The sequence below is a fragment of the Lutra lutra genome, chromosome 4, assembly GCF_902655055.1.
Source record: "Lutra lutra chromosome 4, mLutLut1.2, whole genome shotgun sequence".
Classification (NCBI taxonomy): Eukaryota; Metazoa; Chordata; class Mammalia; order Carnivora; family Mustelidae; genus Lutra; species Lutra lutra.
Window position 1 is genome coordinate 155,686,029 of NC_062281.1, and position 26,934 is coordinate 155,712,962.

General features: G+C 38.7%; 1 protein-coding gene across 3 annotated transcripts in view; it reads right to left on the reverse strand.

Moving 5' to 3' along the window:
- ZFYVE9 (zinc finger FYVE-type containing 9) overlaps positions 1–26,934 on the reverse strand; it is a 211,978-nt gene that overhangs the window by 49,110 nt on the left and 135,934 nt on the right. For all 3 annotated transcript variants that reach the window (XM_047725413.1, XM_047725411.1, XM_047725412.1), the window contains 2 exons: positions 5,933–6,157; positions 4,310–4,392 (listed from right to left, as the gene is read on the reverse strand). In XM_047725413.1, the coding sequence (XP_047581369.1) occupies positions 4,310–4,392; positions 5,933–6,157 (308 nt within the window). The remainder of the gene's footprint in view (positions 1–4,309; positions 4,393–5,932; positions 6,158–26,934) is intronic.

Genomic DNA, 26,934 nt, shown 5'->3' on the forward strand with positions numbered 1-26,934 from the left:
ATCACATGGCCAATGACTCAGTCAGTCATGCCTATGTAAGGAAACTCCAATAAAAACTCAGGACACAAAGTACAGGTGCTTACTCTGTGCATGTTATATATCAATGTATCAGCAAGATGACATGTCCCAGAGGACACAGAGGCTTCTTGTGTGGGTTACTCCCAGACCTTGTACTATATGTCTCTTCTTCTGACTGGCCCTGATTTGTATTTCCTTTATTTATAATAAAACTGTAATCACAAGTATTATATACCTTGCTGAGTTCTGTGAATCAGTCCAGTGAATTACCAAAACTGAGAGGGCAGTGGGAATGCTAACATTTGTATCCAGTTAGTCAGAAGTATAGGTAGGCTGGGAACCCCTAAACTTGAAGCTGGTGCCTAAAGTAACAACAGTCTTGTGGGGCACCTGGGTGGCTCAGTCGTTAAAGCATCTGCCTTGGGCTCAGGTCGTGATCCCAGAGTACTAGGATCAAGCCCTGTATCGGGCTCCCTGCTCAGTGTGGAGTCTGTTTCTCTTGTGTTCCCTCTTTTTTTTTTTTTTAAAGATTTTATTTATTTATTTGATAGACGGAGATCACAAGTAGGCAGAGAAACAGGCAGAGAGAGAGAAGGAAGCAGGCTCCCTGCTGAGCAGAGAGCCCGATAAGGGGCTCTATCCCAGGACCCTGGGATCATGACCTGAGCCAAAGGCAGAGGCTTTAACCCACTGAGCCACCCAGGCGCCCCTTGTGTTCCCTCTCTTGGTGTCTCTTTCTTCCTGTCAAATAAATAAAATCTTTTTTTTTTTTTTAAAGATTTTATTTATTTATTTGACAGAGAGAAATCACAAGTAGGCAGAGAGGCAGGCAGAGAGAGAGGAGGAAGCAGGCTCCCCGCTGAGCAGAAAGCCCGATGTGGGGCTCGAACCCCCCCCCCCCAAAAAAAAAAAGTCTTGTAAAGAAATGTGCCTTTGATCTGTGAAGTTTGGCCTAATTCCAAATAGGACCAGAGTCATTACAAGTAATCAGAAGGGTCTTGCCTTAGTGGTGGGGAATAATTAGTACTATAGTAAACAGGACTTTGGTTCCACCTTACAAATCTTTTTTTTTTTTTTAAGTTTTTTTAAAAATTTATTTGACAGAGAGAGAGAGAGATCACAAGTAGGCAGAGAGGCAGGCAGAGAGATAGGGGAAAGTAGGCTCCCAGCCGAGCAGAGAGCCTGATGTGCGGCTCGATCCCAGAACCCTGAGATCATGACCTGAGCTGAAGGCAGAGGCTCAACCCACTGAGCCACCCAGGCATCCCCACCTTATAAATCTTAAAAGCAAGACTGAAAGGATCAAACTATTTCTAGGTAAATTAACTGCCTTACTTGTAACAGAACTCAAGAATATTTACAGAATACAAAAAGATCCAGCACCCAGTGTGGAGAAATCATATTTGGCATCCAATAAGAAATTTAAAAATACCAAGCGTGCAAAGAAGCAGGAAAATACAACTCAAAGTAAGAGGGTAGTTAATCAATGGAAACTGAACTAGAACCAATAGAGATCTTAGAATTACCAAACAAAAACATTATGAGGTTCCAATGATCATATTCCAGATGTTTAAAAAATTAAGTACAGGCATATGGGATATAGAAAAGACTTAAGTCAAACTTCCAGAGATGAAAATTATGAGTGAGATCACCTCCCCCCACAAATGGAACTGACAGCTTTAACAATACAAAATAAAAGATTCTTGACTTGAAGTCTCAACAGTAAAAACCATTCAAAATGAAACACAAGGAAGAAAAAAAAAAAGAAAAATTAAAAAAAGAAAAAGGAGCATTAGTGAGCTGTGAAGTTTCAAGCAGCCTAACATGTCTATAACATTAGAGTCCCTGAAGAAGAGGAGGAGGTAGACAGCAAATGTTGTTTGATAAAAACTATAAACTCGCAAAAACTAAGCTCAACAAATTCCAAGCACAAGAAACACACTAAAAAAAAAAAAAAAAAACATAAAAAGTACATAATCATATTGTTTAAAACCAGTAATAAAAAGAAACACCTTAAAGTACACAGAGAAGGAAAAAATATTACACAGACAGGAACAAAGAGGGAACATGGACTCCTTGTCTGAAACAATGCAAACCAGAAAACAGTAAAGTGATTGCTATTCGTCTTTAAAATACTCAAAGAAGGGGTGCCTGCGTGGCTCAGTGGGTTAAAGCCTCTGCCTTCGGCTCAGGTTATGATCCCGGGGTCTTGGGATCCACCCCATGTCAGGCTCTCTGCTTGGCAGGGAGCCTGCTTCCCTTCCTCTCTCTCTGCCTGCTTCTCTGCTTACTTGTGATCTCTGTCTGTCAAATAAATAAGCAAAAAAAATCTTAAAATACTTAAAGAATAAAACTGCCAACCTAGAATTCTATATCCAGCAAAAATATTTTTCAAATATGAAGGTAAAATAAAGATACTGTTAGAAATACAAATGCCAAACAAGTTTCTTTTCTATTCTTTTTTTTTTTTTTAAGATTTTATTTATTTGACAGAGAGAGATCTCAGGTAGACAGAGAAGCAGGCAGAGAGAGAGGGAGAAGCAGTCTCCCCGCCGAGCAGAGAGCCCGATGCGGGGCTCAATCCCAGGACCCTGAGATCACAACCTGAGCTGAAGGCAGAAGCTTAACCCACTGAGCCACCCAGGTGCCCCGCCAAACAAGTTTCTTACCAGAAGACCCACATGACAATAAATGTTAGGAAATCTTTTAGGCAGAAGGAAAACAACACCGGATGGAAATACAGATTTACACAAAGGAATGAAGATCACTGAAAATGGCAACTACACAAGTAAAGCTACAAGAGTTTTTCTTATCGGGGCGCCTGGGTGGCTCAGTGGGTTAAAGCCTCTGCCTTCAGCTCAGGTCATGATCCCACGATCAGAGAGCCCCACATCGGGCCCTCTGCTCAGCAGGGAGCCTGCTCCCCCAACCTTCTGCCTGCCTCTCTGCCTACTTGTGATCTCTGTCAAAGAAATAAATAAAATCTTAAAAAAAAAAAAGAGTTGGGACGCCTGGGTGGCTCAGTTGGTTAAGCAGCTGCCTTCAGCTCAGGTCATGATCCCAGTGTCCTGGGATCGAGTCCCGCATCGGGCTCCTTGCTTGGCGGGGAGCCTGCTGCTCCCTCTGCTTCTGCCTGCGCTCACTCTCGCTCCTCTCTCTCTGACAAATAAAGAAAATCTTAAAAAAAAAAAAAAAAAGTTTTCTTATTACTGAAATCTCTTTAAAACATAGTAAAAGCTATAAAAACAAATGCAAGACAGAGTAAGGAAATAAATCCATCCCCTAAAAAGCAACTAAAAAGCTGGGTAAATAGTTTTTTAAAAACAACCATTATGATGTTCTGGAGTTAGTCCAAAGGCATACAACATGCTGAGCTGTGTTTATTCGTGAAAGCTACTGAACTTCAAGCAAGCATGGTAGAGCTGAGTCCGTGATCTTTCTTGGGGCTGCACCCTAGCCCTCGCAGGTGGTTCAAGGTAGTTTGTGAAAACATCAGCTCTGCTACTTGAAGGATCTTACTTGGAGTGGTAGCAGCTGCAGTGGTAATTTCAGTGGCTAGCGGGAACAGAGGGCCAGCAGCTCAGTTAGCTTGAGGTTGTTAGCCTATTTGGGGAAAGTAACAAGCAGGCAGACTAGCCAGAGATTTAACAAAGGTTCTGGGAGGTGAGAAAACCATAGCAAGCTTCATAAACTCTCCAAATACCCAGGATTGACCTTGGTCTATGCACACATACAGCAAAGGCCTTAGTGGGCCCAAGCCAAACAATATGCTTAGTCAAAAGAGTCAGAGCCTGTGCCAAGTGCAAAGGTACATGGGAGAGCCCAGGGGAAAGGAAAAGAATAAAGTGTGAATCCCAACCTATACACAAATCCATCAGAAAAGAATGAATACCTTACTTGCTTAAGGCATTTGAATAAATCTCTGAGCAATCCTGGGCTAAACAATAAGCTATACAGACAAAGGGGACACTGATATGATATGGTACGCCTAAAATAAAAACAAGACAGAATGCTAGGTGCTTTAAATATACATTACCTCTAGATCTCAAAATAATCCTGCAAGGTAACTTCAATAGTAAGTGTATAACGAAGGGCTGAAATCCTGTACTATTTCCACTCCAAAGCACTATATACTTTCTAAAGAATATATATGTTGCTCTTTTCCTACAGCATAAATCTCCACTTGCCTGAAGCAGCAGGGGTATGGCTATTAACAAAAAATGAAATCCTTCTCTTCCTTCTTCTGTACAAACCCCAATAAGAAAGAAGGCAATAAAAATCTCCAACTTACTGCAAGAAGATTCATGATGGTATGCCCCGTCTCTCCAAACAATGGCTTCCGAAATCTGACACTGAAGAGTGGGCATGGATAAACTATGGAAATGAGAAATAATGAGACTAAGTCTGACAGCTTAATATTTTGGTAAAAGAGAGACATCAGGGTTCATAAAATTTTCAAAATATAAATGGAATAGCTGTTTTAGATCATATGAAATTTAGGGGTCAAAAGTATTTAGCACGGTAGCATCCAACACAAATTCTGAGCCTTCTACAAACCATACCAGAGTAAGTCTTTTGATGACCAGAATAAGCCTTTTGATGCAGCAGTCTTAAAAATGAACTACAAAGTCTTAGGAAGCACTCTTCTTCAAACTGGATTAATATGATCTGGGGAAACAAATCTCTCCTAATTCTTCTGTGTTCACTCTTATATACCTCCCCACCAGGATCCTCCTTAGAACAGCCAAACATGAGGTGACCGATTACTTGGCTTACTCTTTGAATGTTAGGGGGTGAACTGCCTGTACAAGACAGGAAGATAACATGTTTCCTCTGCATACAATCCTTTCCTTTCCCTACTTCATTTAGCTGATTCATATGCCTCTTTCACAATTCAGTCCAGAAGTAAATTGGTCCAAGAAATGTTCCTTATCCAACTCCTTCATTCTTGGTGAAGTTAGAGTCCATCTCAGAACTACAAGAGAACTTTGTTAACTTTGAACATGTGTTTTAATACAATATACTACTGTAATCATGATTTCTGTATGTCTTCCTTACAAAGGTTTCTAAGAACCTATAACCATGTCTTAACTATTTCTAAATTCCTAGGATTTGTTACAAATGGTAGGCCTTTATCAAATTCTTACTGAATGAATAAGTGAAAGAATGAAGCTGACTTGCTGAAAGCATATACTATTTTATGATTCATAAAATAGTTTTTCATTATTTCATTTGATCCTCTTAACAATCTTACATAACATAAAAGGCAAGTATTATTTTTTCCAGTTCAGAAGAAACTGACAGATTAAGTGATTTGCCCAAAGGTACAGAGCTAGTAAGTCACAGAGTTAAGAATCTTGTTCAAATGGTCCAATTCCTAGACCACAGCAATTCTGATCAGGTAAAAATATAGTTTAAAATAAAACTTACATTTAAGCCTTAATGTCTTAAACCTCATAACTTAGTTGTATGACTTCCACAATGGGCAAGGAAGCTCTTCTACTACTCACTTTACCAACTGAAAGTTGATCGCTATACCACTAGTTTCCAGTACCTGTTATGTTATGTAAGATATACTTTGTCATAACTGTTTTCCAACAAAATAGCAAAAAAAAAAAAAAAAATTCACTACAGATACTGTAAAAGGTTACTTGTTAAAGTCCAATACATTTTTTCTGAAGATGAACTTAAGTTTATAAGGTATTAAATAATCACTAACTTCCTATTTTGAGATTTTTAGTCCTTACTATTAAAGCTAAAATAAGTAAAGACAATGGCCAAATTTAGCTTAGCTACTTCAAAAGACTTCTGTTGGGACTGTATCACTGGGGGTTGAGGGTCTGATTATTTCAGGCCTTTATTTAACCATCACATTTTGGTTATATAGCATTGAAGAATCTATTTTACTACTTACGTCGATATTCAGCTCCAAGTCTTAACATTAGTCGGATGGGAAACACTTTAGCCCAAGGAGTTTCCCATTTCTGGATGAGAATCCCAAACAAGTAAGGTGGGGTTGGGAGTACTAGGTCTTGCAGTGACTGGTAGGTAGATGTCACATATAAGAATCCACCATGTTCTTTACTGCCAAGGAAACTCTGACTGAAGAAGGAATGTCCCAAGTTGCCCACAACATTTCCTAAAACAAAAAGTTCATTAATTATTCTATCAATAAATCAATCATATTCTTAGTAATCATTATTACTTAACATTGGGCCAGACATGGCCAAATACTAATTCCCAAACTTTCATTATGAAAGACATGTTTATAATGTTGTGTTTTTTTTTTTTAAGATTTTATTTATTTATTTGACAGACAGAGATTACAAGTAGGCAGAGAGGCAGGCAGAGAGAGAGGAGGAAGCAGGCTCCCTGCTGAGCAGAGAGCCCTATGCGGGGCTCGATCCCAGGACTCTGAGACCATGACCCAAGCCGAAGGCAGAGGCTTTAACCCACTGAGCCACCCAGGCGCCTCTATAATGTTTTTTTGTTTTGTTTTGTTTTGTTTTAAAGATTTTATTTATTTATTTGACAGAGATTACAAGTAGGCAGAGAGGCAGGCAGAGAGAGAGGAGGAAGCAGGCTCCCTGCTGAGCAGAGAGCCCTATGCGAGGCTCAATCCCAGGACTCTGAGACCATGACCCAAGCCGAAGGCAGAGGCTTTAACCCACTGAGCCACCCAGGCGCCTCTATAATGTTTTTTTAATAAAGGTATTTATTAAATGAAAATTTGTTTTCCAATGTTATCAGGGCCTCTGGTGAGCATGAAATAGCTTATGTTATCACACTGTAGAAGTCTACCTAGCCAAAAGCCAAAAATATTGATGCCTTCCTTAGACTGGAGAGCTCTACTGTCTAAATTAGAAGTCTCAGGGTAAGAATTACTGCCCCAAAAGTCATTTAAAAAAATGTTACTACTAGGTACCTGTTCTTGCAGAGCTTACAATCTCATTGGGTGAATAAAGTCAACTCATGAACATAACAAATTAAGAGTAAGTACAGTTATGTATGAGACATTGAGGGAAGAAAATTTATGGAGAAGGTAGTATCATAGGATTTGTGAGTGAGACAAATACGGGTGAGACAAATATGAATCATAATGTAGCGTTTATTTAAATTCATATTAGTTTTTTTTCTTCTAGCTGCAAAAGCTCTTGACTAAGCACTTTCTAACTCAATTTTTTTTACATGAAACAGTGACAAATCAGCCTTTCATTAGGAAGACATTTTCCTCAGTTTAGAATTACAAAAAAACTTCCCAACAGGAGCTGTCTCATAACAGTAGATAGGTTCCCTAGACATGTGTAAACGTCTTCTGATATTTCTGAAAGCAGTAACAGCAAATGCAGAAATCCTCATCAGCAAACTTAACGCTTACTTTCCTATAAAACTAGAGTCTGTTCACAGAATAGTTCAATGATGGCTCACTGATTCCTTGAAGGAAGTAGGAAGCTATGCTGATAGTAGGGTCCACAAGTGAAGGAAACAACTCCCCATAAAATTTGGAGAAGCTTTGTGGCTGACAGCCATGTTCACCTGAACATCATCATCTGCCAAAGACATTTACGGGCAGTACTCTTGCCCCAGGATTAACCAAATCTGGCTGCACATTTGATCTTCTGGGCCAGATCTATAAAAACAACAACAACAAAAATCCCCATATCAAGGAAGCAGTATGGTATTCGGGGAAAAAAAGAAAAAAATCACAGATTGTGTAGTCACAGAGGTATGGGTTTGAATACTAGTTCAATCACTATTATGTGATTTGGGGACAAGTAATAGCTATGTAAAAATGGGGAAAATTACAAATTTCAGACCTGTTGTGAAGAATAAATGATAGAATTTCTCCAAAATGCCTAACAGCATCATGGCACACAATGTGTTCTCATAAACTTGCAGCTATTATTGTTATAATTTACATATACATATAATGATCAGCCAAGTATTATAGTCTTTTCTTTGCTTTATCAAAGATTTTAGAATAAGATTTGTATAAATTTTCTTTTTTTTTTTTTAAAGATTTTATTTATTTATTTGACAGAGAGAGATCACAAGTAGACAAAGAGGCAGGCAGAGAGGGAGAGAGGGAAGCAGGCTCCCTGCCGAGCAAAGAGCCCGATGTGGGACTCGATCCCAGGACCCTGAGATCATGACCTGAGCCGAAGGCAGCGGCTTAACCCACTGAGCCACCCAGGCGCCCCAGATTTGTATAAATTTTCATCTTTTAATCTGGGGGAGGAGAAGAATGGGAGGCAAAAGAGATGGAAGATATTTTTTCCATCCATAATGTACAGTACACAGTATCATTCCTCTAAAGTTCTAATAAGAGCATAATGTTTATGTTTCTTAAGATTGGCCTAGTGCATACAACTCGAAGGTGAAAACTATGTTGGCTTGGTATTCAACACATTCATGCATCATCCCTTTGGGGATTTCCCTGTTAGAGACTGGATTATGTATGGATAATCTATTACTGGTTATTTTTCCAGATATTACCTTTTTGCTTCTACCACCTAACAACCTCCTCCTCCCTGTCTCAATCACACGCAGATTCCTCACTATGCCCCTTTATATTATAAAATATATGTTATCCTGTAAGCATCTATTTTCTTTAAAAAAATTCTTTTAAGGTAAGTCTCTATCAATCTTAATGAGTGATTTAGTTTATATTGTTACATACTACCTCATCTATAAATAAGTAGCATTCCACAGGTATAGATACCAGGAAAAATAAAACACTGGGTTTGAGAATTTGACAAAGACAGGCTTTCACTGAAAATTTAATCTGGGGCTCTTGAACTCATAAAGTCTATTATAGATTTGTTTATACATGTACTTCTCTATGGAAACATTCAATACAATGAATCCACTGAATTAATTCTATATGCCCCAAGACCACTATGGAATCCATATAAATAGATACAAATTCTTGCTTCTGAGCTTAAATGACCTGACAAGTATATCAAAGGTTTTATATCAATAGCTTACAAAGCAATTTCCCATGACTTTGATCAGATAATCATCAGATCAACAGCAGGTGTCATTTCTCTGAACTTCTGGATTTTTATTTTACAGGTGAAGAAACTGAAGGTTAGGAGTAGAGGTGAAGTGACTCTCAAAAGATGCAGGATAAAATAAGCAGCAAAGTAAGATCTAGAAAGCAGATCTTTCAATCTCCTAGTCTTTCCATATATCATACTATCTTTAAAATATATACATATACATGTAGTAATCTGCAATTTTCCATCTTAAATTTGGAATTTTAACTTTGTTCTTCAAAGTGCTTACAGCTACCTTCAAATTCGATTCAAATACAACTTTGTATCTAGCAACAGCTTCCTTTTGTTTCAAAGCATGTTTATCCTCACAACTAACTTGAATGGAACAATTTCCAAACAAATGGTTTAAGAAATAGTAATATCGTGAATATTAACATATAACTAAACCTCAAACTATCAAAAGAATTTAGATAGTCCCTTAGTGTTCTTTGTAAGACAGTAAACTGCAGTTAAGCAGGAGTATTTCAGAAAAGGTCATTTCCTCAGTTTAAAGCATCTGTAAGATTTACTATGTAACTTCAAAAAGTTCAAAAGAACTGCAGTTTACAGCTTTTTTAAAACATGGGATTTAGAGAAGACACAGCTGAATTCAAACCTGGGTTCAGCCACTAATCAACTATGTGTTTGATCTTTGGCAAGTTACTTAGACCCTTGGTGCCTCTGTTTCCTCAAATGTAAAATGAGGACGAGAACAGTATGAATCACAGAGTTGTAGTCGAGAAGAAATGAAACAGTACACATAAAACAATAGATATGGCCTAGCACATAGTGAGTGCTCAAAAAATACTAGAGAGGCAACTAGGTGGTGCAGTCCATTAAGCATTCAACTCTGGATTTCGGCTCCGGTCGTGATCTCAGGATTGTTAGACTGAGCCCCGCATCAAGCTCCATACCTAGCAGGGAGTTTGCTTAAGACTCTCTCCCCTTCTCCCTCTGCCCCACCCTGAGCATGCACACTCGTGTCTCTCTCAAATAAATCTTTTAAAATAATAAGATAAATAAATACTAGATATTAGTCTTAAATCAGTTCTTTGTAAATAGTCCATATTACTTTCTCATTGTCTGAAAAATTACTTTGTAAAAGCAGCAATACCATGGCTCCTTTTCTCATAGAAAGACACAAACTAAATTTAATTTACCAAAAAGATTCAGTTAATTATAAAAAGAGACGAAAAATCCAAACCATGATATAAAATCTTTAACTGGAAAAACAATACAAGAAAATTATTGATGATGATGAAAACACCAATGAAGTTCCTCCTTCCCTGGAAACACATGGGTTAGGAAACATTTTCTTTTTCCCTATTTTAAAGCTAAAAAAGTGACCTGTTTCAGCAATACTAAAGACTATAAGCAATGAATTTTTATGGCCATGAGAAATAACAGCAAGCCACTAAAATATGAAACAATTACTGGACATTGATTGATCAATTACACATTTACCATAGGATATATATTGTTAGATACTGGTCCAAAAAAAGAAATAAAGATACACATATTAGCAGAATATTTTCTAAGATGCACAAAACCTGATAGAGTCCCAGTCATTCCACAAATATTTACAGGACACCTATCATTTTTTAATACATGTCTTATCAATTACTTATATTCTTTAGGAGACTACTATTTTAAAATCTCTTTTTTCCCCTCTTCTATAATCCACCTATATTTTTTCTTCTAAATACTTGGCAGGGATGGAAAATTGGCAAAAGATGGTGGCTTAAAAATATCTAAATACATTTCTTTCTAAGTCAATAGGGAGTACGCACCTGTATTCTTAGACTGAGATAAACCTCCACATTAAAAAATAAAAAATCCAACTCCATTGTATTTGAGGCCTATAATTTTATTAGTGACATTATAAAATTAATAAAAATAAAATTCAAAAATGATTGCAGCTTATTAATAATCAACACATTAGTAATATAGTACCTTAAAATTTATTTTGCCTTTTGATAAATCCACATAAGAAATTTGTTTTATTTTTTTTTGACAATTTTACTTATGTATTTGACAGAGACCTAGCGAGAGAGGGAGCAGAAGCAGGGGGTGGGGGAGAGGGAGAAGCAGGCTTCCCACTAAGAAGGGAGCCCTATGCAGGGCTCAATGCCAGGATCCTGGGATCATAACCTGAGCGGACGGTAGACGCTTAACAACTAAGCCATCCAGGTGCCCCTCTATAAGAAATTTAAATTAACCAAAAGTTCATCTGGGTTAACCCAGGTAACTACAATTTAAAGATACAAAATAGGAGCGCCTGGGTGGCTCAGCGGATTAAGGCCTCTGCCTTCGGCTCAGGTCATGATCTCAGGGTCCTGGGATCGAGCCCCACATCAGGCTCTCTGCTCAGCAGGGAGCCTGCTTCCCTTCCTCTCTCTGCCTGCCTGTCATCCCTGTCTGTCAAATAAATAAATAAAATCTTTAAAAAAAAAAAGATACAAAATAAGGAAGATTTTAGTAGTTTGTTTTTTTTTTTTCAAAGATATTAAATTGTAGAAAGTTCCCAAGTAATCTGCATGAGTGACCCCTGGTATTTCTTTCTCAGGACCGGAGACACTGGGGTCTCAGAAACACTCCCAGGTTGACCTCAATAGAATTTACTCTTGTTTCCAAGTCCCAATGGGAACAAGAAGTCAGGAATAATAAGTATGGCATTTTTATTAATAGAAGTGTTCTCTCAGGACTCATTGCCTCCAGGTACTTCTCCACAAAATGACAAACAAAATACTTTCTAGTGACATCATATCAATTTATTGATTCCTTCAATCCACGGGTTCTTTTTATTAAACTTCTTCAATGTGCCAGACTATTAGTTCTAAAGGCTGGTACACAGAGTTGAGCCAGATAGATAAGTCTTGCCCTCACGGAGCTTATATTCTAAAGGAGGAAGACAAGTTAACAACATCAGTTAGTAAAGTTAGAGATAAATGTTTTGAAGAAAATAAAACAAGGAAGGTAATGTAAAAGACTGGTAGGAAAGGGGGACAAAACACTTCTTTATCTAAGAGGGTCTAGGAAAAATGCTTTGAGGCAGAAACATTTGAGATCAAACCTGAATGAAGAGAAGATACCAACCAGTTAAGATCTACAAAGGAGAGCATTTCAGGTCTAGGACCAGTAAGTACAAAAGCCAATAGTTAGAAATGGGTTTGATGGGTTCAAAGGTCACAAAGGTGATCAATGTAGCTAAAGCATCTAAGGAGTAGTAAAAGATAAAGTCAAAGAAATCTTTAGACTAAATCAAATAGGATCTTATTGGCCAAAGGCATTTGGAGTTTATTCTAATTGTAGTGGGAAACCTCCAGAAGGTTTAAAGTAGCTTCAATTGGGCCTTCATACCCATTACTATGTTACACAAATATACTCTCAATTCAGAAGGATTAGATTTAGGATACCCAAAGAACCACTGAGAGAAGATAAACATGTCTACAAACATTAAGTTACAAATGACTGAAAGGGAACAAAAAGCATTTTTCAAAGATAAATATGATTTCACTAAGTCAAATAGAGAAAGATCATATGATCTCCCCGATATGAGGAAGTGGAGATGCAACGTGCGGGGTTTGGGGGGTAGGAAAAGAATAAATGAAACAAGATGGGATCGGGAGGCAGACAAACCATGAGAGACTCTTACTGTAACAAAACAAACTGAGGGTGACCAGTGGGAGGAGGGTAGGGAAAGGGTGGTGGGGTTGTGGACATTGGGGAGGGTATGTGATATAGTGAGTGCTGTGAAGTGTGTAGACCTAGCGATTCACAGACCTGTACCCCTGGGACTAATAATACATTATATGTTCATAAAAAAATTAAAAAAAAATTTTAAAAATTATTTCACTTGCAAGATTAGTATCTACAGTCAGTGTTTATAATTTTAATTATCTTCTTGCCTTGTTCCAAAGTTAAATCTAAAAGCTGAAAATTAATAAGTGTAACCTTATTATGTCCATATAAATATTAATCAATTCACATTAATATTCCTCTTAAATTAAGGAGTTTTTTTTTAAAGATTTTATTTATTTATTTGACAGATAGAGATCACAGGTAGGCAGCGAGACAGGCAGAGAGAGAGGGGGAAGCAGGCTTCCCGCTGAGCAGAGAGCCCGATGTGGGGCTCGATCCCAGGACCCTGGGATCATGACCTGAGCCGAAGGCAGAGGCTTTAACCCACTGAGCCACCCAGGCGCCCCAATTAATGAGTTTTTTTGAAGAGAGAATGTACTCCAGCATCCAGCACAAAAGGCAAAGAAAAATTACCCAAAACAGTGCAGAGATCAAGACTGATTTCAGAGGTTCCAACATGAAAAAGGAGTTCCAAAAGAAGAAAATGTTAGAAATGATAGAGAAGTAATATTCAAAGAGATAATAACCAAGAATTTTCCAAATTAAAGAAAGAAGTGTATTTTCAGATCAAAACTACACTTTTGGGGCACCTGGGTGGCTCAGTGGGTTAAAGCCTCTGCCTTCAGCTCAGGTCATGATCCCAGGGTCCTGGGATCGAGCCCCACATCAGGCTCTCTGCTCAGCAGGGAGCCTACTTCCTTCTCTCTCTGATTGCCTCTCTGCCTACTTGTAATCTCTGTCAAATAAATAAATAAAATCTTTAAAACAAAAAAAAAAAAAACTACACTTTTGGCACTAGGCAGCAAAAATAAAACTAAATCCCCATATATGTACACATACAGATCAATGGAATAATAGAGATAGAGATCTATACACAGAATACAAACTAATATTCAAAAACAGTAACAAGGTAATTCAGTGACAAAGGAACGTCTTTTTAACAAATTGTGCTGAACAACTGGATGTCCATAAGAAAAAAAAAAAGAACTTTTGAGCTTTACTTCTATACCTCTGTAGGGGCCAAGGGCAGGCTGCCCCTCAGATGGGCTACTTTGCCATGAAGATTAATTTGAGTTAAAAACCTGTTAAAACCCAGCAGATTCAGGAACAGCTCTTTACCTTCCACACAACTGCCTACAAAAAATTTAAATAAAGGACCTGGTCTGGGAAGAGAGCTACCTACAATATAATTACATTATACTATGAACTAGGTATAGCATATACGAAGGAACCTACCCAGGCCTGTCTGATCAAAGTTTTCTATGTCACATTGTTTCTGGGTGGCCCAAAAAATATTTGAAACATTACTCTTTTTCATCTTCCAGTGAATTGTATTCCTTCCCTCTGCCGTCCCAGACCCCTGTCACCCCCTTCTCCTTAGTTCAGAATAACATATACACCTCACCTTGCCTGTCTTTGGAATTTCCATGTCTGTATGGATTACCCATACGTATGAATTAAATTTGATTTTCTCCTGTTGATCTGTCTCTTGTCAAGATGATTTTTAGTTCAGCTAGAAGAATCCTGAAGAGAACAGGTAATTCTTACTCCCCAACACCTCACTCCCTGTGCAAATATTATCTCAAAATGAATTATAGATCTATATGTAAGAGTTAAAACTATAAAACTTTCGGATAAAAAATACAGGAGAAAATTTTTGTGACTTTGGGTTAAGGTAAATATTTCTTAAGAATCTAAAGTATAAACTATAAAAGAAAAACCAGTGAACTGGACTTCATCAAAGTTTAAAACTTAGACTCTTTAATAGATAGTTAAGAAAATGAAAAGACAAGCCACGTCCTGGAATATAATATTTGCAAAATGCACTATCTGATAAAGGACTTATATCCAAAATTTATAAAGTACTAAAAACTCCTTAAGAAAACTCGATTTTTATTTTATTTTTTTAAAAGATTTTATTTATTTATTTGACAGAGAGAGATCACAAGTAGGCAGAGAGGCAGGCAGAGAGAGAGGGGGAAGCAGGCTCCCCGCTGAGCAGAAAGCCCGATGTGGGGCTCGATCCCAGGACCCTGGGATCATGACCGGAGCCGAAGGCAGAGGCTTTAACCCACTGAACCACCCAGGTGTCCCAAGAAAATTGAATTTTTAAATGGGCAAAAGAAGAGCTACAGATGGTAAATAAGCATATGAAACAATGCTCATATCATTAGTTATTAAGGAAATGCAAATTAAAATTACAATGAGGTGCCACAACACACTCATTAAAAAAGCAAAAATAAAGTTGTTTTTTTCCTTTTAGAGGCAGTATCAAGTGCTGGCAAGGATCCAGAATAATTGAAACTTTTCATACACTGCAGGTAAATGCATAAAGTACAATAAATACATACATACATACAATCATATGGATGAATCTCAAAAGCATTATGCTAAATGAAATAAGCCAAATACAAATGTGTGATTCTATTTATAAAGCCTTCTGGAAAACACAAAACTATAGGGAATGAAACCAAACTGATAGTTGCCAGGAGCAGATGTAAAGGGGAGGGGAATAAATACAAAGGGACATGAAGCAAGGTTTAGAGATGATGGAAATGTTGTGTATGCTGATTTTGGTGGTGGTTACATGACTATATCTGTTCATCCATACTCATTAAACTATGTCTGAGAAGGTGAATATTACTGTGTATAAGTTATACCTCAATAAACCTGACTATAAAAACTCACAGAAAACTCTGTAACAGACTTGCACAAAATTAAGGATAAAAAGAAAATCCTAAAAGTCCAAGGGCAGAAAAAGAAAAGGAAAAAAAAAAAAAAAAAAACTAGACTGAAGGAGATGCCAAAAGACAACAGAGTCGTATCTTCAAAGTACTTGCTAAGGGGAGGTAAAAGGAAGAAAGTAAGGAATGAGGGAACAAAGAGGAAAGGGAGGGAAAATATCCGTTAACCTAGAATTTTGTAACCAATTAATTATTCAAGAGGGATGGCAAAATAAAAAAATTTCAGACATACAAAGGCTAATAGAGTTTATGAACCACAGAGCTTCACTAAGAGAACTAAAAGATATATTTCAGCAAGAAAAGCAAGTTCAAATGGAAACACAAGGTACTGAAACAACAGATATGGAGAAAATATAATGGCAAATTTAGTAATTTTGATTGAACTGAATAATGATAGTGATCTTTGATAGTGACATTGAATACTGAACTGATAATTAAATATAAATAAAAACATATTTTTCTTTGACAACAAAAGGCAAACAAACTATAGGGAACAACAGTAAGACTGGTGAAGATACCAAATGAGTAAAGTAGGTTTCAGGTCTGTGTCATGCTTGGGAGGACAAAAATCCTGTATGGGAGGCAGAATTCTGTCTGCCTCCTATACATATGCCTTGTTTAATTCCCTCTCCTTGAGTGATGGCAGCACCTATGAATATAATGGAATGTGCCCCCAAAGTCAGGTTATTAATCAGTGGGCTTTGAGTTAATCAGTAGGGAGATTATCAGCATGGGCTGATAAATCTAGATCTAGGGGTCAGAGATTCAAAGCAGAGACATACTCCTGCTGACCTAGAAGAAAGGAAACATCATTGTTGTAAACTATCCATGGAGCCAGGAAGCCATGGAACTGCAGGCAGCCTCTGGCAGCCAAGAGGATTACCCAACCAATAGCTATCAAGAAAATGCCACCATCTATGTCTATGATTTAGATAAACCTTAAACACCTCTCATTTTCCTCATCTAAAAAACAAAGAGTTTGTAGCAGATGATCTAAGACACCTCCTAGTCCCAGTATTTTATGAGGTGTGAAATGATTCCTAGTTGAGGAGAGACTCTTATGGCTCACTTGTTTATGCCTCTGAAATGCTATTTACTCAGATATATATGCATATGCCCCCATCTATATTATAGATAACATTTAAAATAGCTTACATGAGTTATAGCCTGACTTTAGACATCACCATTATTTTACTATCACTTCAAAGTAATTTTGTTGTAGAATTTTGCATTTTAATCTGATAGCTCAAAATAAATTCTACTGATACATAAGGATAATTCTGAAAAGTGAGTAACCACTTATGGTAAACATATATTTTAATGACTCGTGCAATGATTCTCAGCCTTTCCTTGTTGGTATTTCTCAGAGTTCCAGTCACAGCTCTAGTCTCCTCTCAGGGACCTAACCCATTCACAACCACAGTTTCAACACTCACATAAAAGCTAGGTCTCCCATATCTCAGATCTACTACCTGAGGTCCATACTCATACACTCATTGTCCATTTACATAACACCATCTGTTGTCAATATTTCAAATTCAACACACTGGACAAAGAACCAGCCTCCCACTCCTCTGCCAAATCTGTTCTTCTATTTATTATCTTCATGAATAAGAACAAAGTCCACTCAGATGTCCAAGTCAGAAATTTAAAGTCACTTGGACTTGTCCCCTCTCACCCCTCAACATCTAGTTACCAAACACTATTGAACTGACACATCACTGTCTTTTATTTCTTCTCAATATTCTTTGTTCCCACTGCTATTACTTAATTACTTTATTAAATCCTGATAATTTAATTTCTTACTGGATCCTGACAATAGATTTTTTTTAAACCAATTTTTAAAAAAGATTTTATTTATATATTTGACAGAGAGAGAGCTCACAAGTAGAGAGAGAGGCAGGCAGAGAGAGAGGGGGAAGCAGGCTCCCCGCCGAGCAGAGAGCCCAATGTGGGGCCCGATCCCAGGACCCTGAGATCACTACCTTAGCCAAAGGCAGAGGCTTAACCCATTGAGCCACCAAGGCACCCCTTGAAAATCAATTTTGAAATAACAAAGTATAGGTGAGGATGTAGAGAAAAGAGACCCTCATGAACCATTGCTGGGAATGTAAACTGGTGCAGTCACTAAGGAAAACAGCATGGAGGTTCCTCAAAAATAAAAAATAGGGGCGCCTGGGTGGCTCAGTGGGTTAAAGCCTCTGCCTTCGGCTCAGGTCATGATCCCGGGGTCCTGGGATCAAGCCCCACATCGGGCTCTCTGCTCTGCAAGAAGCCTGCTTCCTCCTCTCTCTCTCTGCCTGCCTCTCTGCCTACTTGTGATCTCTGTCTGTCAAATAGATAAATAAAATCTTAAAAAAAAATAAAAAAAAAATAAATAAAATAAATAAAAAATAGAACGGGGGCCCCTGGGTGGCTCAGTGAGTTGAGTGTCTGACTCCTGATTTTGGCTCAAGTCATGATCTCAGGCTCCTGGGATTTAGCCCTGCACTCAGTGTGGAGTCTGCTTGGGATTCTCTCTCTCCCTCTCTCTCTCTGCCCCTCCCTCCCTCACACTATCTCTCTAAAATAAATAAATAAAATCTTTAAATAAATAAATATAGGATTTTGTGTAAGATGGCAGAGAAGTAGAAGACCCTGTTTCAACCAGTCCCCTAAAGTGAGCTAATTATCTACCAGAACACTCTGAACACCCATGAAACCAGCTTGAGATATAGGATTATACACTTCTGAATCCCTACTGGGGCAGAAGACACCAGTGGACAGGTAAAGCGTACTGATATCAGAGGATAAAAAGGAGGAGGAGGGAGCCACCAGAAGCAACCCATTGGAAAGTAATACCCCAATACAAAAGTGCCCTGTGATTGGGGACCAGCATTGACTTGGAGTCTAGTTAAAAGCACTCAAAAAGAGCAAAATATCTTAAAGGGCAACTGGTGGAATTGGGCAGTCACAAGCACAGGCCTAAACCCTGGACCCAGATTGGCCACTGGAGGCAACCACCCGTGCCAGAGAAAGTGCCTTAGCAGCAGAGCCTCCAGTTCCTGGTCCCAGAGCCCCCAGGGTTGCGAAGCTTAAGGGAGAATAGTGGGCACTCTCTAGAGCCATAGCCTCCTGCATTCTGTGTTCACTGTGCGATGGGGATCTGAAACATGCTCCCCACCCGTGCCTGAGAGTGTTCCATGTGGGTGCTAGCCGGTGGTCTATAGGAGAGTCTGAACACTCCCAACCTGGACTTGAAAGAACTACCCCAGACAGCAGTCCAGGCAAAGGCAGCCACCAGAAGCAGGCTCCCTAGACCAACATCCCTCACAGTTATGGCATGGGGGTGCAGGGACAGGCGGGCGCTTCAGGACACGGGAGACCCTCTAGAGTCTCTGCTGGGGACTAAACCAACGAAAAGGCTGCAAAAAGCCACCAAATAACAAAAACCTCCAGAGAACAAAAGCCTGAAAAACCGGTTTCCACAGAGCCCAGCCCCTTGATAGGGAGCAGGAAGACTCAATCCAAGCAAGACTGACTGAAAAACAACATGGCAGGCCCCTCCCCCAGAAAGCCAGCCAAAAGGAGGAGCAAAAGAACCAGAGGACAACCACCACTGGGTCCCTATAAAACTGTAAAACCCCAATATCAGGGGAAAACAATTTAGCTCCCGGTATTGTCCTAAAACCTGTATATTTCATAGTACTACTTTTTTTTTTTAAGATTTTATTTATTTGTCAGAGAGATAGAGAGAGTACAGGCAGGCAGAGGCAGAGGGAGAAGCAGGCTCTCTGAGAAGCAGGCTCTCTGCGGAGCAAGCTCCCCACGGAGCAAGGAGCCCAATGCAGGACTCGATCCCAGGACACCAGGACCACCACCAGGGCCGAAGGCAGAGGTTTTAACCCACTGAGCCACCCAGGCGCCCCCGAAGGCAGCTGCTTAACTGACTGAGCCACCCAGGTATCCCACTACTTTTATTTTTTACTCATTCTCACTAGTCTTGTCCTTTTTAATTTCTTTTAACCTACTTACCATTACAACTAGAGGTTTAATACAACATATTCCACAATAACCTTTGTAACTTGAACTTTTTTCATACATATACCTGTATTTTTTTTTCTTTTCTATTTTATTTCTTTTTAATATACATATAAATCATATAGATATAAGCTTCAAGGTAATCCTCTTTCCCTAATCAATACTACCCCTATATATAAACCACTTTTAATCTCCCTTTATCTCTGGAAAGTTGAGTCTTTTAACAAAGATATCAAGATACACCCAGTAAGAATCAAAATAACCTTCCTCGCCCACATCGAGGATTTATAATCACCCTCCCATCTTCTTCTTCTGTCAGTGTTTCTGTGTATTTGTTTTTGTTCTGGGATTACATAAATCTCATCCTTGGGGTTCATTTTGGCTGGAATCTTTTTTTTTCCTTGTCATTTACTTTTTGTTTGTCTTTTTGTTTGTCCGTTTTTGTTTGTATGCCTTATAAATCTTACCTTTGGGGCCCATTCTGGCTGGGTCTTCTTTTTTTTCTGCCTCTCTTTCTCTTTCTCTCTTTTTCTTTTTTCTTTCTTTTTGGTGGTGACTGCCGATTGCTCAGAAGCGTTCCAGGGTGCACCCTGCCTGGATCGCAGTTGATATATTCAGCTACACATCCCCTCAACCACCTCTCACCAAAATGACCAGGAGGAGGAACACCCAACAGAGGAAAAATTCAGAGACTGTGCCCTCTTCATCAGAGCTATTGGATATGGACATAAACAGTATATCTGAAAGGGAATTCAGGGTAACAATTATCCAGGCAATGGCTAGGTTAGAGAAAACCATTAGTGACTACATGGAATCTGATTAAGGCAGAAGTGAAAGGCGCCAGGGAAGAAGTTAAAAATGCTATCAATGAGATCCAATCTAATCTAAATACTCTAACAGCTAGGGTAACTGAGGCAGAAGATAGAATTAGTGATCTAGAGGACAAACTGATAGAGAAAAAGGATCAGGAGGAGCCCTGGAACAAACAGCTTAGAGGCCATGAAAACAGAATTAGGGAAATAAGTGATGCCATGAAATGTTCCAATGTCAGAATTATTGGGATCCCTCAGGGGGAGGAGAAAGAAAGAAGACCAGAAGATATAGCTGAACAAATTCTCCATGAAAATTTTCCCAATATGGGGAATGGAGCCAATGTTTGTGTCCTAGAGGTAGAAAGATCAACCCCCAATATGAACGACCTCGAGGCACCTGATTACAAGACTGATGAATCATAATTTTAGACAAGAGATCTCAGAGCGGCTAGGGGGAAAAGATTCCTTACATGCAGAGGAAGGTCCATCAGAATAACGTCAGACCTGTAAACAGAAACCTGGCAAGCCAGAAAGGGCTGGCAAGACATATTCAGGGCACTAAATGAGAAGAACATGCAGCCAAGAATACTTTATCCCGCAAGGCTGACATTCAAAATGGAGGGAGAGATAAAGAGCTTCCAAGACCAGTAAGGCTTAAAAGAATAAGTGACCACCAAGCCAGTACTATAAGAAATATTAAGCAGGGGTTCTTTAAAAGAAGAAAGAATAAATAAATAAAGAAAGAAGAAAGAACTCAAGAGTGTCATAAAACAGAAATTTACAAAGACAATCTATAGAAACAAGGACTTCACAGGCAACATGATGTCAATAAAAACGTCTCTTTCAATAATCACTCTCAACGTCAACAGCCTAAACCCTCCCATATAACAGCACAGGGTTGCAGATTGGATAAAATGACAGGACCTGTCCATATGCTGTCTACAAGAGACCCATTTGGAACCTAAGGATATATCCAGACTGAAAGTGAAGGGATGGAGAAGCATCTTTCATGCCAATGGGCCTCAAAAGAAAGCTGGGGTAGTGATTCTCATATCAGATAAATTAGATTTTAAACTAAAGACTGTAGTCAGAGATAAAGAAGGACACTACATCATTCTTAAAGGGTCTATCCACCAAGAAGATCTAACAATTGCAAATATTTATGTCCCCAATACGGGAGCAACTACATAAGATGACCATTAATCAAGATAAAGAGTCATACTGATAAGAATACATTAATAGCAGGGAATCTTAACATGCCACTCTCAGTAACAGACAAATCATCCAAGCAGAAAATCAATAAAGAAACAAGAGCATTGAATGACATTGGACCAGATGGACCTCATAGATATATACAGAACATCCCACCCTAAAACAACACAATACTCATTCTTCTCGAGTGCACATGGAACTTTCTACAGAATAGACCACATACTGGGTCACAAATCAGGGCTCAACTGATACCAAAATTGAGATTATTCCCTGCATATTCTCAGACCACAATGCTATGAAACTGGAACTCAACCACAAGAAAAAGTTTGGCAGGAATTCAAACACTTGGAAGCTAAAGACCACCCTGCTTAAGAATGTTTGGATTAGGGGTTCCTGGGTGTCTCAGTGGGTTAGGCTTCTGCCTTCAGCTCAGGTTATGATCTCAGGGTCCTGGAATCGAGCCCCGCGTCGGGCTCTCTGCTCAGCGGGAAGCCTGCTTCCCCCTTTCTATCTGCCTGCCTCTCTGCCTAGTTGTGATCTCTCTCTCTGTCAAATAAATAAATAAAATCTTAAAAAAAAAAAAAAGAATGTTTGGATTAACCAGGAAATCAAGAAGAACTTAGACGATTCATGAAAACCAATGAGAATGAAGACACTTCGGTTCAAAATCTATGGGATATGGCAAAGGCGGTCCTAAGGGGGAAATACATAACCATACAAGCCTCCCTCAAAAAAATGAAAAATCCAGAATACACCAGCTCTCTTTACACCTTAAAGAACTGAAGAATCAACAAAAAATTAAGCCAACCCCACACACAAGAAGGGAAATGATCAAAATTAGAGCAGAGATCAATGAGATAGAAACTAGAGACACAGTAGAACACATCAACGAAACAAGAAGCTGGTTTTTTAAAGAATCAATAAGATCGATAAACCATTGGCCAAACTAATCCAAAAGAAAAGAGAGAGGACCCAAATTAATAAAATTATGAATGAAAAGGGAGAGATCATGACTAACACCAAAGAAACAGAAACAATCATCAGATGATCAACAGTTACATGCCAATAAGTTAAGCAACCTAGATGAAATAGATGCATTCCTGGAAACCTATAAACTTCCAAAACTGAATCAGGAATAAACTGACAACCTGAATAGACGAATATCTAGTAACGAGACTGAACCAGTGATCAAAAACTTCCCAAAAAACAAGAGCCCAGGACCTGACAGATTCCCTGGAGAACTCTACCTAACATTCAAAGAAGAAATAATACCTATTCTCCTGAAGCTGTTTCAAAAGACAGAAACAGAAGGAAAACTTCCAGACTCTTTTTATGAAGCCAGCATTACCCTGATCCCCAAACCATGCAAGACCCCACCAAAAAGGAGAATTTCAGACCAACATCCCTGATGAATATGGATGTCAAGATTCTCAACAAGATCCTAGCTAATAGGATCCAACAGTGCATTAAAAAGATTATCCACCACGACCAGGCAGCCTTTATCCATGAGAGGCAAGGGTGGTCCAACATTCACAAATCAATTAATGTGATAGAACAGATCAATAAGAGAAGACAGAAGAACCACATGGTCCTCTCAATTGATACAGAAAAAGCATTTGACAAGATACAGCATCTGTTCCTGATTAAAACTCTTCAAAGTATTGGGATAGAGGGAAGATTCCTCAACTTCATAAAATCTATCTATGAAAAACCCACAGCGAATATCATCCTCAATGGGGAAAAGCTGACAGCCTTCCCTTTGAGATCAGGAACATGACAAGGATGTCCACTCTTGCCACTGTTGTTCAACGTAGTACTAGAAGTCCTAGCAACAGCATTCAGACAACAAAAAGAAATAAAAGGTATTCAAATTGGCAAAGAAGAAGTCAAACTCTCTCTCTTCGCAGATGACATGATACTTTATAAGGAAAACCCAAAAGACTCCACCCCCAATTCAGTAATGTGGCAGGATACAAAATCAATGTACAGAAATCAGCTGCTTTCTTATACACTAACAGTGAAAAAATAGAAAGGGAAATTAGAGAATAGATTCCATTTACTATAGCACTAAGAACCATAAGATACCTGGGAATAAACCCAACCGAAGAGGTAAAATATCTGTACTCAAGGAACTACAGAACACTCATGAAAGAAACTGAAGAAGACACAAAAAGATGGAAGAGCATTCCATGCTCATGGATCAGAAGAATAAGCATTGTTAAAATGTCTATACTGCCTAGAGTCATCAATACTTTCAATGCCATCCCGATCAAAATTCCACCAGCATTCTTCAAAGAGCTGAAACAAACAATCTTAAAATTTGTATGGAACCAGAAGAGACCCCGAATTGCTAAGGAAATGTTGAAAAAGAAAAACAAATCTGGGGGAATGATGTTGGCTGATTTCAAGCTTTACTGCAAAGCTGTGATCGCCAAGACAGCATGGTACTGGCACAAAGACAGACGCATAGAACAGAGTAGAGAGCCCAGATATGGACCCTCAACTCTATGGTGAAATAATCTTTGACAAAGCAGGAAAAAATACAGTGGAAAAAAGTCTCTTCAATAAATGGTGCTGGGAAAATTGGAAAGCTATGTGTAGAAGAAGGAAACTCGACCATTCTCTTACACCATACACAAAGATAAACTGGAAATGGGTAAAAAACCTCAACATGAAGCAGGAATCTATCAAAATCCTAGAGGAGAACACAGGCAGTAACCTCTTCCACATCAGCCACAGCAACTTCTTTCAAGACATGTCTCGAAAAGCAAAGGAAACAAAAGCGAAAATGAACTTTTGGGACTTCATCAAGATCAAAAGCTTTGCACAGCAAAGGAAACAGTCAACAGGGGCGCCTGGGTGGCTCAGTGGGTTAAGCCGCTGCCTTAGGCTCAGGTCATGATCTCAGGGTCCTGGGATCGAGTCCCGCATCGGGCTCTCTGCTTAGCAGGGAGCCTGCTTCTCCCTCTTTCTCTGCCTGCCTCTCTGCCTACTTGTGATCTTTCTCTCTGTCAAATAAATAAATAAAATCTTAAAAAAAAAAAAAAAAAAGGAAACAGTCAACAAAACAAAGAGGTAACCCATGGAATGGGAGAGGATATTCGCAAATGACACTACAAAGGACTGATATCCAAGATCTATAAAGAACTCCTCAAACTCAACACACACAAAACAGATAATCATGTTAAAAAATGAACAGAAGGGGCACCTGGGTGGTTCGGTGGGTTAAAGCCTCTGCCTTCGGCTCAGGTCATGATCTCAGGGTTCTGAGATCAAGCCCCGCATCATGCTCTCTGCTCAGCAGGAAGCCTGCTTCCTCCTCTCTCTGCCTGCCTCTCTGCCTACTTGTGATCTCTCTCTCTCTCTCTGTCAAATAAATAAATAAATAAATAAATAAATAAATAAATAAATAAATCTATCTATCTATCTTTAAAAAAAAAAAAAAGGACAGAAGACATGAACAGACACTTTAAAGAAGACATACAAATGGCCAACAGAAACATGAAAGTATGTTCATCATTATTAGCCATCAGGAAGATTCAAATCAAAACCACACTGAGATACCACCTTACACCAGTTAAAATGGCCAAAATCAACAAGACAGTAAACAACAAGTGTTGGAGAGGATGTGGAAAAAGGGAAACGCTCTTACACTGTTGGTGGGAATGCTAGTTGGTGCAGTCACTTTGGAAAACAGTGTGGAGATTCCTTAGGAAATTAAAAATAGAGTTACCCTATGACCCTGTAATTGTACTACTGGGTATTTACCCCAAAGATACAGATGTAATGAAAAGAAGGGCCACCTGTACTCCAATGCTCATAGCAGCAATGGCCACAGTTGACAAACTGTGGAAAGAACCAAGATGCCCTTCAACGGACGAATGGATAAAGAAGATATTGTCCATAATATACAATGGAGTATTATGCCTCCATCAGAAAGGATGAACACCCAACTTTTGTATCAACATGGACAGGACTGGAAGAGATTAAGATGAGTGAAATAATTCAAGCAGAGACAGTCAATTATCTTATGGTTTCACTTACTTGTGGAGCATAAGGAATAACACGGAAGACACTGGAAGATGGAGAAGAGAAGAGAACTGGGAGAAATCGGAAGAGGAGACAAAACATGAGAGACTGTGGACGATGAGAAACAAACTGAGGGTTTGGGAGGGGCAGGTGGGGGATGGGTAAGCCTGGTGGTGGGCATTAAGGAGGGCACATATTGCATGGAGCACTGGGTGTGGTACATAACAATGAATTTTGGAACACTGAAAAAAAATAAAATAATAAAATAATAAATAAACATAAAAGACAGAACTACCATATGATCCAGCAATTCCACTTATGGGTATTTATCTGAAGAGAATGAAAACACTAACTTGAAAAGAGATCTGCAGCCCATGTTTGTTACAACATCATTTATACTAGCCAAGACATGGAAACAACCTAAGTGTCTATCAACAGGTGAATGGATAAAGAAAATGTGATGTATATATACACTGTATATAATTCTGCCATTAAAAAAAATTCTGTCACTTGCAACAACATGGATGGAACTCAATGGCATTATTTTAAGTAAAATAAGCTAGACAGAGAAAGACAAATAACATATGATTTCACATTTATATATAGAATCTAAAAAACAAACAAAAAACCATAGGACACCTAGATACAGGATGGGGGTTGAGAGGGTGAGTAAAATCAGTGAAAGAGGTCAAAGGTATAAAATTCCAGTTGTAAGATAAATTAGTTGAGGGTGTATATACAGCATGTGAACTATAGTTAACAACACTTGTATATTTGAAAGCTGCTAATCTTAAAAGTTTTCATCAGCAAGAAAAATAAACTGTGAAAATGGATGTTAACTAGACTTACTGTGATCATTTCACAGTAAATACAAATATCAAATCATTATATTTTACATCTGAAACTAATAGTACATGTCAATTATATCTCAATAAAAAGAAAATACTTAAGTCAATCTTACTGGGGTATAATTTCATGCTATAAAACCTAGGGATTTTAAGTATATAGTTCAATATGGTTTTGACAAATGTAAACATTCATGTAACCACCATCCCTATCACTATATAAAATATTTATATAATCCCAGAAAATTCCCAGGGCCCCTCTGTAGTCAGTTGCAACCCCTGCAACCCCAACTCACCCCAGGCAAACACTGATCTAATTTCTATCACCACAGACTCATTTTGCCTGTTCTGGAGA